Source organism: Manis pentadactyla, chromosome 11 (assembly GCF_030020395.1).
Source record: "Manis pentadactyla isolate mManPen7 chromosome 11, mManPen7.hap1, whole genome shotgun sequence".
In the NCBI taxonomy this organism is placed as follows: domain Eukaryota; kingdom Metazoa; phylum Chordata; class Mammalia; order Pholidota; family Manidae; genus Manis; species Manis pentadactyla.
The window spans coordinates 89,503,185-89,517,073 of NC_080029.1; the positions used below are offsets into that span (position 1 = coordinate 89,503,185).

The 13,889-nt window shown below is 39.8% G+C and overlaps 1 protein-coding gene across 9 annotated transcripts in view; it reads left to right on the plus strand.

The window, feature by feature from the left end:
* Positions 1-13,889, plus strand: part of EIF2AK4 (eukaryotic translation initiation factor 2 alpha kinase 4) — an 89,818-nt gene that overhangs the window by 59,053 nt on the left and 16,876 nt on the right. For all 9 annotated transcript variants that reach the window (XR_005032364.2, XR_005032363.2, XR_005032368.2 and 6 more), the window contains 9 exons: positions 857-1,093; positions 2,291-2,366; positions 2,789-2,910; positions 5,265-5,314; positions 6,260-6,428; positions 7,421-7,537; positions 9,000-9,065; positions 11,778-11,948; positions 12,317-12,451. Coding sequence is in view for 4 of the 9 variants with exons in the window: in XM_036923896.2 (XP_036779791.2) it covers positions 857-1,093; positions 2,291-2,366; positions 2,789-2,910; positions 5,265-5,314; positions 6,260-6,428; positions 7,421-7,537; positions 9,000-9,065; positions 11,778-11,948; positions 12,317-12,451 (1,143 nt within the window). In the remaining 5 variants the exon portion in view is untranslated. The remainder of the gene's footprint in view (positions 1-856; positions 1,094-2,290; positions 2,367-2,788; positions 2,911-5,264; positions 5,315-6,259; positions 6,429-7,420; positions 7,538-8,999; positions 9,066-11,777; positions 11,949-12,316; positions 12,452-13,889) is intronic.

Below are 13,889 nucleotides of genomic sequence, written 5' to 3' on the forward strand. Positions count from 1 at the left end.
AACGGGGCCTGTTGGGCTAAATAGGATATTTTTACCAGCTTAACAATAACTTTTCAGAAAAGTTGTAGCACGTCAGTTCCTTCCTTTACATAAAAAGCAATTGCCTATGTTTTAATTTCAGCCTAAGAGAGGGATAGGAGTTGGGGGTGGGGGATATTAAAGATATATAATTAGAAAATGCTTATATAAGGTTCATCTAAAAATTGAGGTTTTCTGATCTCAAATATTCTTCTCCTTATAACTCCTTATTATATACAACAGGGTTAGGGAATGATTAAGGAATTCTCAAAGGCTTAGATTGGCTTCAAACAGTTGCCTGCTTAAGGTAGTAATTGTGAAGGTGTGAAGCACAGATCACGGAATTTAAGGAAATGGTATCAGTATAGGTAACATAAATGGGGAAGAAAAAATAAAAACAAGATGGTTTATACTGCTTTAAGGATTCCAGCAGCTACTACACATTATAATTTCTACTAACATTAGGCATCTAAAGATGTTTTATGTTCTTATACCTTTTTTATTGCAGTACTTTGAATGTTTATAAGGCCTAAGTTCTGTTTCTTCGTAGCCACTACATTGAGGTTTTTCTTGGTTGTTTATGACAATAAAATATGAAAAGTGCCCCCACTTTTTAAGAAATACTCATGTTATATTATTGCACAACTCTGTGGCCATAATGAAGTGCAGGGGGGAAAATGACAAATTCAGAGATTTCAGAAATACCAATTAAAATGTACTAATTAAGTGCAAGAAGTGTAGTATCTTATCTTTGACCTGAACCAACCGCCAGCATGTTGGGAGAATTCCTGAGTACTCCATTGCATCCCATCACCAGTGTGCCTGGGTTTCATTGTAGAAATCTGTCATTTCCTGGCTGTTGAACCATGACCCAGCAAAGCGGCCCACGGCCACGGAACTGCTCAAGAGTGAGCTGCTGCCCCCACCCCAGATGGAGGAGTCAGAGCTGCATGAAGTGCTGCACCACACCCTGGCCAATGTGGACGGGAAGGCCTACCGCACCATGATGGCCCAGATCTTCTCCCAGCGCGTCTCCCCTGCCATCGATTACACCTATGACAGTGACATACTGAAGGTGGGCTGAAACCAAGCTTTGGAAAGAGAGTTTAACCTGGTTCACAAAAGCTTCAAGCCAGTTCCTGACTTTTCATGGGTTCCTTTAATGTCTCCAACATAAGTTCTCATTCTGAGGTCTGTTTATGCAAAATGTGTGCATATGCATCATTCCGAAAAAAGCCACATTTTTAATTGCTTCCTTGGAATTCCAGACCCACCTTCCTTCTCCACCCACCCAAGAGATGAAGAAGCAGTGCTTTTAGAGATGAGCCTTGGCTCCGCTGCCCAGAGACAAACATCCAGCCAGCTCAGGTCCAGATCGAGTAGTCATTAGCTCCCAATGCTGGCCGCCCATCAAAATCACCTGAGAGACACTTTGACAGTGGCCCCCGATGCCCAGGCCTAGTGGCCTGGAATGTCCTGGTGGGAGGCACTTCAGGAAGCTCTGTTTAAAAGCTCCCATGTGGTTTCTGAAGCATAGCGAAGTTTGGGGGCCCTCAACATTTTTTTTCTTTTCCTTTTCTTAAACAAAAACAGTAGAGCAAAATATTAAAATTGGATGAAGTTAAATGAGTGAATAAGGAGTACTTGTTATATTCTCTATATGTTTCTGTATGCTTGAGATATGATATGATATTAAAAGAATAGTAAAGAAAGTAGTGGTCAGATCAGTATAGTATGTAAAAGCCAAATAGTATTTGCTGGCTGGCAATATGAGAAAGGTACTTACAGAATTATAGGTGACTTTTTTCTTTCTTTTTGATTGTCTATTATTCTAAATTTTCTCTAGTAAAATGGTACTACTTTTATAATAAGAAACATGAAAAAGAAAGCTTTTTATAAAATATGTAAATTTTTAAGGGTCCCACTAAGAATCAGCTTAGAATGTGGGAGGGGGCCTGATACCATCAGATGTTTGCTCCGCAGTATCCCAGAGAATCCTCAAGGAGAATGTATATTTGACTAGCTCTCTCTAAAGACAAAGAGCAACGTGGCTAAGAGCTTGGGCTTTGAACCAGGTGGCCTCCCTCAATCAGGATGTATTACAAGCATGTCATTTTCTTCTTCCCTCCCTGAATATGTTCCAAAAGAGACTGACTTGGTGTATCTCTCCTGTGGTCCTCAGAATAAGCAAAGCCTATTGCAAGCCATGGGTCAGTGCTTAGGGGATCCTCTTGAATAGGCTTCAGTGACATTTTAATTGGTTATATTTTAGGGCAGCTTCTCAATCCGTACGGCCAAGATACAGCAACACGTGTGTGAAACCATCACCCGCATCTTTAAAAGACATGGTATGTCCTTTTTAAAAACTCATATGCCTCCTCTAAAGATGTTTTGTTTCATCATTAGAAAGTACTGCTAATGGATTTGGGTGCCATCATTTTTTACTTCTGAATTCAGGGACAAGCAGTTGACATCATGTGAAATTTTCTTATTTTTACAGTTCAGCTTGTTGAGGGGAAAAAGATTTAAATATTATACAACCTTGCTACTAAAACACAGTTGGTTATAGAGTGAGAAATATGACTGACTTAGCAAACTGAACCTTAGACGAGCTCTCCATTAGTAAATTTAGGGAATGGAAGATAGACTGAGGATGATTTCAAGTCCAGTAGCAGATTACTTAGCTGTCAGGTTTGTGTCCATTCTAATAAGTTGTTTCCTAAGAAGAATGAGAACCTGATGATTTGTTGCTTTTTCTGATTTGTTGTAGGAGCTGTCCAGTTGTGCACCCCACTGCTGCTTCCCCGAAATAGACAAATATATGAGCACAACGAGGCCGCCTTATTCATGGACCACAGCGGGATGCTGGTGATGCTTCCTTTTGACCTGCGGGTGAGGCTAGGACCGCTCTGCCAGCAGGCTGATACCATGTCTGGTCACTGGGTTGGCCCTTGTGTTAAAGGATTACCCCTACCCATCATTCCCACTCCCAGCCCCCGACCTAAATTTGAAATACTACCTTTAGGAAATGTATTCTTAATGATGTTATCGGTGTGAGGGCATTACTGGAATTTCATAAATATCTGACCTTATGTACATCCACCTTGCCAACAGTGCGAGTGCTGTGATCCTAGAACCTGGAGTCCTGCACTGCAGGTGCCTCACCTGCACCTCAGTGCTGAGCTCTGCTGAATGACCACCGCAGGCTAATCTGGCCAACTCAGACAAATAACTGTAGCTTTCTCTTTACTTCCTGGCTAGATCTTCAGTAACTTCCTAATAAGTTAATGTCTAGAACAATTAAATTCCTGGGACAGGAAGTGTCTCTGCTAATTGGGTGTGCTGAATTTTGCTCAGGCTTGCATGCTTCTGTGATCCCCAGGGTTCCCTTTGACATCAACACTCTTACCAGTCGTCTACTCACATAGCGTTGGCTACTAACAAGGCCATCTGTAGCACTTCCATGCATAAGACGAGAGTTTGATACCCTCAGTGTACAGAATATGCTTATATTAGAGAGATAAGCAAAGGATATAACCAGGTAGTTCTCAGAAGAGAAAATGCACAGGGCTGATAAACTTCTGATAAGATGTTCCATCTCATGAATAATGAGGAAATTAAAAGAAAATGTATCTCAGCTTTACCCATCTAACTGGCAAAAATATTTAATATCTATAGATGACAAGGTTTAGGAAAATAGGTACTTTCATATGTTGCCAATGGGAATGTAGATTGTAAACTTTTAGAAAAGTCTTCTGAAGTATTTAATAAAATAAAAAATATTTTTGATATACATACTATACCCTTTGAACTAGTAATCAAACCAAAATTTAATTGGTATAATAGCTACATCTAATTGGTGTTTAACTAAAAATAAACACTTTGAGGAATTAAAGAAATAAAAAGACATTGGTGTATGAATTTAAAGGGATGTTCATTGTCATATTACAGTGATCAAAAAGCAGAAAACCATGTTCATCAAAGCAAAATGGTTGAACAATTTATTACGGACTATTATGGAATAAAATAATATAGAACATATGGAGAATACATATATATTTACATATATCTATATTTGATCTGTAGAAATATCCATGGTATAATTGTTAGCTGGAAAAAAAGTAATGTTTCAAAGGAATTGTGATATTCCATTTTTATAGAAAAAGTAAGAAGTTTTTTTTTTTAACTGACTATGTATTTAAAGTGTACCATGTGTTTTACATGTACTTGGTATGTGTAAACATGCTTTCCCATGTGTATGAATGACCATACAACCAGCTTATTTGTTTCACCATAGAAAAGTGTGAAAGAATACACTTGAACCTTTGACTATATTTTTCTGGATATGGGGATGCAGAATCAGGCATTTTCTTTTTTTCATGTCTATATTGCTTAGCTTATTCCAAGAACATGCTTTGTTTTTATGGTTTAAGAGGAAATTCCTTCCATATTCTTGATTTTGTTTTTTTACAGTAAACAAAGTGGTTTGTGATTATTTTGAATGAGAGACAAATAAATAGCATATCAGGCACTTGAGGTCTGTTGAAGGGTAGAAGTGCAAACATACACATAGCTGTATTTAAAACTGGCCACTTATTCTCTAGACATTAGAAGACTAAAGTGCATATTTTTAAATATCAACTTCCTTTCTGTGAGCTGATATTCAATCCCCAAAATAAAAAGTGATTACCTTTTGAGAATTTGACCCATAGTTAATGATACTGTGTCAGATCTTTTGGGTCAATCAGGTAATGGTTTTATAAGTTGTGGTTATTATTAGTGGGTGGTTATTAAGAATTTCTCCTAAAAGATCTATGGGGAAATTAGGAAATTCACCATAAGAGATAATAACCATTTTACCTGTGTTACCATAAAAAAATTCACAGGTAACCAAATAACTTGCACTGATGGTCATTTGGCATAATAGAATTTGGCAGAGTGTATTTAATGAAAAGTAAATTTTTCCCAAGCTTAAAAACGTAAGAAATGCCACAATTAATAAGGTTGGTGGGATGTCCAACAGTATAGGGTCTACTGCTGACTGAACAACTCAGGAACGTTTCAAGGGGTGTGAATGGCAAGCAGTGTACAACTTGTGAATATACTAAAAGCCACTGAATTGTGCACTTTAACAGGATGAGCTTTACAGTATATCAGCTAAATTTCAATAGAGCCATTATTAAAAAGCCAAAAGGAGTGTAGTAGTTGGCACATCTTGACATTGACCTTTGAACTTTGTTCTTCAGGTTCCTTTTGCAAGATACGTGGCAAGAAATAATATATTGAATTTAAAACGGTAAGAAACAATGGGGTTTCATTTGGTGGATGGGGAAAAGAAACCAAGGAAGAAAGTTTTATCTTTGAGCCTTTCACAAGCAAAGAATTTGGGGTTTTTAACATACTGAGCTTCCTATATGGTCTAAATGCTCAGTCCTGGGACTCCTTGCAATAAAGTGAAGAGGACTGCTGGCCTCCTCTTTAGAAGGAATGTAGCAGTTGGGTAGGTAACCAGAAGTTTCTGCTGTCCATTCTGTGCCTTCTAAATGTCCCTAAGCAATGTAACTATTTTCACAAGGGATTGCTTGGGGAAGAAAAAAATCTGCCTGTTCTTGATCACAGATGGCCCCTTTTAAAACTTAACTGGAGGGACAAATGACCAATAGTCTCTGTGTGAAAACTGCCTACACAGGTAACTGAACAAAAGAAAAGTGGAGTAAGCCCAGCGGGAAGGCCAAACATTCAGGCCCTCCAGGCTCTTAGCAGTGGAAAAAGGTTTTCAGTATGTTCAAATACCACAGGGGTCAAACTCTGAGATCTTCGTAAATCAGAGCAGTATTGTTGTCAACAAGGCACCCTACTTTTAAGCTCCTTCAAATGAAATCAGAGCTCTTTATGTGCTTTTACTCTGAGCTGCAAGTGAGCAATTAATAGAGTCCTAAGGTGTAAGTATCACTGGGTAGAAAGAAAGCAACGGAAGGTAAACTTATTTTTCACATATAATTTCATCCCCATTTCAGACATTAAAAAATATTAAGCTCCATAGTTTAATAGCAGCAGTCTAGGGAATTGGCACCCAGATCACAAGGCAAGACTGTTGTAGGCAAATCTGTCCTTAAGCTCTCTTGATCATACCACTGATTAGTTTTTTTCTCATTTATTTCTTTTGTCTTTTTCAACAATTTATTACACATGTTTGATTCCATTAAGCAATGACCTTAGAAATCCAGGTTTCTCTCCACAGATACTGCATAGAACGTGTGTTCAGACCTCGAAAGTTAGACCGATTTCATCCCAAAGAACTTCTGGAATGTGCATTTGATATTGTCACCTCTACCACCAACAGCTCTCTACCCACTGCTGAAATCATCTACACCATCTATGAAATCATCCAAGAGTTTCCAGCACTTCAGGTTCCTTTCTGTGTTCTAGCACGACAAGATCATCCCACTCGGGTCCTTCACCAGATGCTGCCCTCTGTGTGCTGGCAGGAGATCCATATTTACTAAAGTAACGATGAAGGGCCTGATAATGTTACTTCTGAGGTTTATCTCAGGCTCTTACCTCTACCTTGACAGATTCCCTCTTGCACCCACCCTCCATGCCCCGACTTGGTCATTCCCTGTTCGGAGCCCTTGGTGGTCCCCTCCTGCACCATTCCCTCCATGCCCCAACTGCGCTTGTTTGCTTGTTGTGGTGCTCACGTGCCACCTGGCCAGCAGAGCCAGCTTCCGCATAGCTCCTTGCTCTCATCAGGCCTTCCCTCCTCTCAGGTCTTCCCTCTCCATCCCGCACACATGCCCCATTCGCTGCTGCCACTGTGCCGTCTGTTATGTTGTTGCCTTGTCTAGAAAGACTTCTCTGCCCAGCTGTGGTTTGGGCCCTTTCTCTCCAGGAAGCCTGGCCGTTCCCTCACTGATTGGCCACTGCCTCTTCTCCTCAACTCTCACGGCACTGGAGATGAGACATCACAGGCTCTCTCAGGGCAGAGCCGCTGCATCCACTTCTCTGTGTAGCTCCCTGCACCCAGCTCACCACACTGTGAATGCTCATTGATTAATATGTATGCACAAAAGCAATAGTAACTCTTCCGCCAGCCTGTGTTTATAAGTCAGTTAGTATTGAGCCAGAGCCTCTCCCTTTGTGAAATATGTGTGAACTTGCTCAGGCTTTTTAATGTCACTGAAGACCAAAGTATTTTTGACACATATAATAAAGTGCTATATTGTGCTCTTTGACTACAGCAATGTAAAAAGAGTGCTTATGGAAAAACAGAAGGCGATATGCTAAAATTCAATCTTTCCATTGTGTAGGGATGGTAAATTGGTGGTAAGATTCTACATTTGGTCATGCACCTACATTGCTTTTATAATGAAAATAATGAAAAAAATTTCCTGTATCCTAGGAAAGAAATTACAGCATTTACTTGAACCATACCATGCTATTGAAAGCAGTACTCTTACACTGTGGGATCCCAGAAGATAAACTCAGTCAAGTCTACATTATTCTGTATGATGCTGTGGTGAGCATTTAACTACTCTGACTTGATATTTAAGAAGAGTAATAGTTCATGAGTATTTTCTTAGTGATGGAACCATAAAATAGAATTGGGAGTTTTATCTCATTCCTTCATTGCTTTAGCTAAGGTAAAAGAACCAATTGTTTTTGATTATAACAATAATGAACAAGCATTGGTTGAGCTTGTATTTTGTACAAGTACTACTGGTGACCTCTGGTGTTTTTTTAAGGGTAACTTACAGTTCTGAAAGATTGAATGGTCTTATTTAATTTGCAAGATGATAAAGTTCTTCACTAACCTACTTCTTGAGGCAGAAAACTCACTAATCAGTAATCAGATAACTTGCCAGGAATAATTTGAAACACAGTTAACCTTTACTGGCATTGTACATGTAAGCTCTGTACATGCTTCCGCTCACTCCAGCCTTACAAGCACTGTTACTACCCTTTACAGAGGCCAAGAAAGGGAGTGTTAGTGTTGAGAATAAAAAACTTAAGCTCTGCTCTTAATTCCTCCAGCCTGTCTGTGCTTACCCGTAAAGTCATTTATGGATATGGATTTGTTAAACTGGGGGAGAATGGTTTAGACTTATTTTGGCACCTCATTTCCCACCTCCCTCCTGTGCAAGTGGAGCAGTGGCACTCCAGTTACTCTTCCTAATTTAGCCACATCGGGGTATTCATTATTCCATAGTATTTGTGCACAGCCTGGAGGGGAAACATTGAAAATTTTAAAGTGTTATGTTATGGTGCTGAGATGGAGGTGAATTCTTGTCCTTCTCATTTCTTTTCATTTCAAATACTGTTTTCATAATGAAAGGCTTGCAGGCAATTTGATAACTAACAGTGCCAGACAATCTATGGTTAAGGCGGAACAAACAAGTCCATAATGGCTTATGTTTTCTGTGCACCAAAAGGCTTAACTAGCTTTTCTTTCATCTGACAGGTACACATCAAGAACTAATTTTACTATTTGTTTCTTAATGGTTTTCCCCCAAAGTGCCACTGCTATTTGGCAATGATGGATACAATATATCATCAGCTGGACACTGGCAGAAGCCTTAGGGGTTGTGTAGAGGGGCCTTTGGTCATTCTTGTTCATATCCCATAGCCCCAGCCTGACTGCCAGCACGGGATGACACTCTCAGCACTGTCAGTATGTGGCTTTTATTAGAGAATCATTTGACTCCCACCTAGATGCACACCCTGGGTCAGCCTGCCCAACTCTGGATCTCCCCGCCATTCAGCAAATGCAACTTTCCCCTTTATGTGTCAGGGTTTTTCAAACTTTAAAACAACGTTATAGTTTTATGTGAATTGGAAAAAACATTTTTAATCACAGGATTAATCCATCCTTCATGATTAGGAGTAGTCTGACCAAAATGGAGGCTATACTTATCAGAATTGTATCTTGCTTAGGCCCAAATTTGATGATTCTCATTGTTAACCTTTTTCTTCTACATTAGATGGAAAAGCTGACGAGAAGAGAAGTAGAAGCTAAATTTTGTAATCTGTCTTTGTCATCTAACAGTGTAAGTACCTTCTGACAGCGTTATTACAGCCTTCTCCAGCACTTTGTGATAGAAAAAAATGGCACTAAATTCTTGCTGCAGTAAGGCAGTAGTAGCACGTCCTGCCGCCTCACGGACAGTTCTTCCCTTGAGTGTTACTGGTGCCATGGCAACCTCTGGGACCGAAGGAGAGGGACCAGTGCTGTGATCAAAGCATGCCTCTCCGTGCTGCTGCTTAATATGCTGTCATCATCCTGTCCTTGCTTGATCGCCAGACACTCTTCTCGCACACCCCTGCAAAGGCTGTGCTTGGTAGAGCCTCCTGCCGAGCATCTCTAGTACTAGTTGTTCTCCCCTAAAGCAGATGCTGTGGGACTAGAATGAGTCACAGAGCTCTGCAGATCCATTTGGGTATCCCCCCACTGCCACACTCTCCAGACTTCTAACACTTCAGAGTGGAATTAAAGCTCTTGCTTTTCTGGTACATTTCCTACTTCTAAAATCATAAGTTTGCTCCCATTGGCAATGAAGAAAATCTCATGGGGTGAACAGGTTTGTCATATTCTTTCTGCAGGCATCAAATTGTTTCCAGATCTTTGTCACAGTATCCCATACTTAACTGTGCTGCTAAACAGCAAATGACAACAAGGATTTCTTATATTTTCCTGAATATTTATATAAGAGATACTTTTTAAAACTTTCCTAGAACCCCTCCAGTGCTTGGTCTGATGCTCAATTACATAATCTCTGGTGATAGCAAAATTCACATATGGGATAAATTAATTTGATTGTACAGAGGCCAGGCAGTCACTCCATCTTCTCGATGCCTGCAGTGTGGCAGGCACAGTGCTAGGGACATAAGAGGAGTCAGTTGGAGAGTCCACAGCTGCTTTCAACATCCTAATTCATACTGGCTTTTAAGAAGCCATTGGGGGGAAAGGGGCTATGCAGTATATATCTACCCTGAGCTCTCTAAAACAACATGCACACATAGGGCACATACAGACTACAGTTTAAAAAAATCACCCATGTAGTTTGCAGGTAGGGAAAGTAAACCAGACACATAGCAGTAAGAGTTCTAGAAGTTAATCCTGGTTAAATTTTAAATGTTAAAAATTGGAGAAGATATTAATGATAGGCAAAGTGACCTGTGGTGGCATATTCTAATATGAAGGCCGCTATTTACCTAATACACCACACAAACCTATATGCAGAAGAAGTCCCATGTGTAAATAGCACAAAGAATCTGCTAAAGAAACTGCCCATTTCAGTGATTCCTTACCTTATGTGAAAGCCCAAAAGGTTCTAATTAATGTCACATTTCAAACATATTTCACACTTGTACATGATAGTTGCACTGGTTGCTAAAATGTCAGCCTCTTTTCTTTTGCTCAGTCTCTACCTGGTTATTTAATGATGGTAAGTGTTGATTCAGAGTTGTAATGTGCAACTAGCTTAAACATAGTAAAATTAGTATCTATTAAAGGCATTTGGTATTTAAAAATGGAACTCTATGGATTTTAGAAAAGGTAATAGAAATATTACAAGACCATTTTGAATAGCTGGTCCAGTCCTCGTTTACTGATGGGGCACCTGAGGCCCAAAGAAATGTGACTTGTTCCAAAGTCACATGGAGTTAGTTGATGACAGGTAAGGATCCAAATCTGGAGATATTGGCTCTAGTGCATCTGGTAGTTTATTTTTTATTTACTTATTTATTTTTTAGGAGAGCCAGGGTAGAGGCTTTTATTGAGAGAGAAAGAGGACAGCTCCTGGCTCACACCAGGAGAGGACAAGAGAGCCCCCTGGGGTGATTCAATGTTTAAATTTATTAAGAAGAAATCGTTTTTTATTAAGAGAGAAATATTCATAGTAAAGAGACTATAGCACTTTATGGATTTTTTAAAAATGTAAGTGACTTATGATTATTCTACTAAGCCATATTAAGCTGAATCTTCATTCAACTCTTAGTTTCCAAGTGCCAATTTATAGTTGAACCAGGTCACACTTACACAATCTTAAAATAGCTTTAATTTTATTTCTTTGTTTCCACTTTAGCTCCTAGGAGTTTTCTTTGTGGTTTTATGATCATAGTTATTTCTTTCACCTGCTGTGTACCAGGGACTGTGCCTGACCTACAGATAGATAGTCTCTCACCACTGCCCCCTGCCATGGAAAACAAGGAGTACAGCTGGTGTGAGTTGGGACCTGGGATTGAGGTCTGAGATAGAGGGAAGGAAGGATCAGGAGGCTGCCTGCAGGAGATGACATCTGAGCTGCACCCCAAGGTTACCAATTGGAATTCTTTTCTGGCTAATTAAGAGTAGAATTAGAACAAGTCAGACTTTGCCTTCCTGTCCCCCATTTATGTGGCTGTAGTAATGTCAGAATGAAAAAGGTAAAGAGGAACAATACTGACTTGCAAATATGTAATAGCAGCTCGCTAATGCCTGGTCTGCTCTGCTGGGGTCAGCATTAACTGTGAGTGTGAGTGTGTAACTAAAAATCAACTGTGAGTAGGTGCCTGAAGCACTTCTGCAAGGTACTTTGGCCTTGTTGGAAAAAGATAATCCTTAGTCAGGGTTATAGGAAAGTCTAACATTACCTCTGACCACAGAACTTCTCTTGGAGATGAGAGAGCTCTGCCGCGTGCCCCTATGCATATGACACACCATGCAAACTGAGTCTTCCCTGCTGCGGATTGTAAGCTCAATGTGCCTCTTTGCTTTCCAGCTATGTCGACTCTACAAATTTATTGAGCAGAAGGGAGATTTACAAGATCTAACACCAACAATAAATGCACTAATAAAACAGAAAACAGGTGTTGCCCATCTGGTGAAGTATGGCTTAAAAGATCTAGAGGAGGTTGTTGGACTGTTGAAGAAACTTGGCATAAAGTTACAGGTTTGGCAATGCTTTGATTCTGGCAGTACTTAATTTGCATTAATAATAGCACAAGAGAGAAATGGGTTTTATTTTATTAATGCTAGTTAGTGTTTTATTTTTATAGAAGAACTCTGCTTATGACTCTTGAACATTTGGTATCTAGTAATAATTTTGACTTAAATCAGAATTTCTTTGCAAGCTTAATAATCCCCATTGTGCAGTGGTCACTCTGGAAGAGAGCAGAGTCTCTCTTACTTGGCAGGCTATAGTTAAGCTGATTGTGTGCCCAATCTTACTGAATATTTTGCTTATGTTAAATGAATGTTCCAACGCTACTGATGGAAAATAGTGCCCCTGACATATTTGTATGGCATTGCACTTCACAGGTCTTGATCAATCTGGGCTTGGTTTACAAGGTGCAGCAGCACAACGGAATCATATTCCAGTTTGTAGCACTCATCAAACGGAGGCAAAGAGCTGTGTCTGAAATCCTTGCAGCTGGTGGCAGATATGACCTGCTGGTAAGGGCTGGCTCTGTATTTTATTTATTCTGGCTTAATTTATTTTCTTCTTCAACTCCTGATTTTGAAATTTTTCAAATCTATAGAAAAATTGAACCAGTGGTATAATTGAACACCTAGTATCTTTCATCTCAGAGCGGAAGTATATGGTGAGCCACATACATAGTGTTAGATAATGCGAAGAGGTCTTCTGTACCTTTCACCCAGTTTCCTTGAATACTATAATACAGTATCAACACTATGGACATTGGTGTACTGCACATGTATAATTCTGTGCCATTTTATCACATGTATAGATTCCCATAACCACCACCACAATCGAGATCCAGAGCTGTTCCACGCCACACGGATCTGCTTGTTGACATTTATCAGCTCAGTTGAAGTACAGAATCTTACCACCCTTATCTCAATCCCCCATTTATACTAATCATCATAAATAACTGCTCTACATAGAGATCCACACCAGGCAATGTTATCTTTTTGCTTCAACTGTCAAACTCTCGAGAAGCTCAAGGAGAGAAGAAAGTATTGTATTTACTCCAAATTTCTGGTTTCTGATGAGAAATCTGCTATTATTTGAATTAATATTTCCCCCTTTAGAAAAGTTAATCCTCATTCAGAGCTTTTAAGGTTTTTTTCTTTGCCTTTAGTTTGAAGTTTAATTATGATGTGTCTTGGCATGACTTTCTTTGGATTTATCCTGTTCGGAATTTTCTCAGTGTCTTAAATGTGTAGGCCAGGAGTTTACTATCTGCCTGAGGTAATGCCCGCCCCCCCCCCCGCACCCCTCACCCATCACTCCATCGATGTCAGTGGAGGCCAGGAGCACCAAGATCCCAGACTCCCACCCCACCCAGGCAGTAACAAGGCCAGCTCCCCACTGGGGTGGTGCTGGAGAAGGCCGAGTGGGAAGCTGGGACTTCTCCATCGTAACTAGCAGTAACAGGGTCTCCCACCAGCCCCCCACCCCCTGTCGCCTCACTGTACTACCAGTGGAGACGTATTTCAGGCATCATTCTAATATTTTTTCTCCCCTTCTAGGACTCTGATGACACAAATTGAGATCTTTTGTTATATCCCTGAGGTTCTGGGACATTTTGCTTTACAGTCTGTTTTCTCTCCTGTTCTAATTTCTGTCATTTTATCTTCAATTTCATGGAATGTTTCCACTGTTGTCTCCATTGTGCTATTAAGCCTATCCAGTGAGTTTTTTTAATCTTCTACTACTTGATGAGAGACTTTCCTTTTTTTTGTTTCAAGCCTCTTTGTATTGCTTATTGAAGCATTTTATGATGGTTGCTTTAAAATCTTCATCAAGTAATTCTGACATCTGTGTCATCTTGTTGTTAGTGTCTATTGATTGATTGTCTTCTAATTCACTTTGAGATCTTCTTGGTTCTTGGTATGATGTGGGATTTTCAGCTGTATCCTGGATATT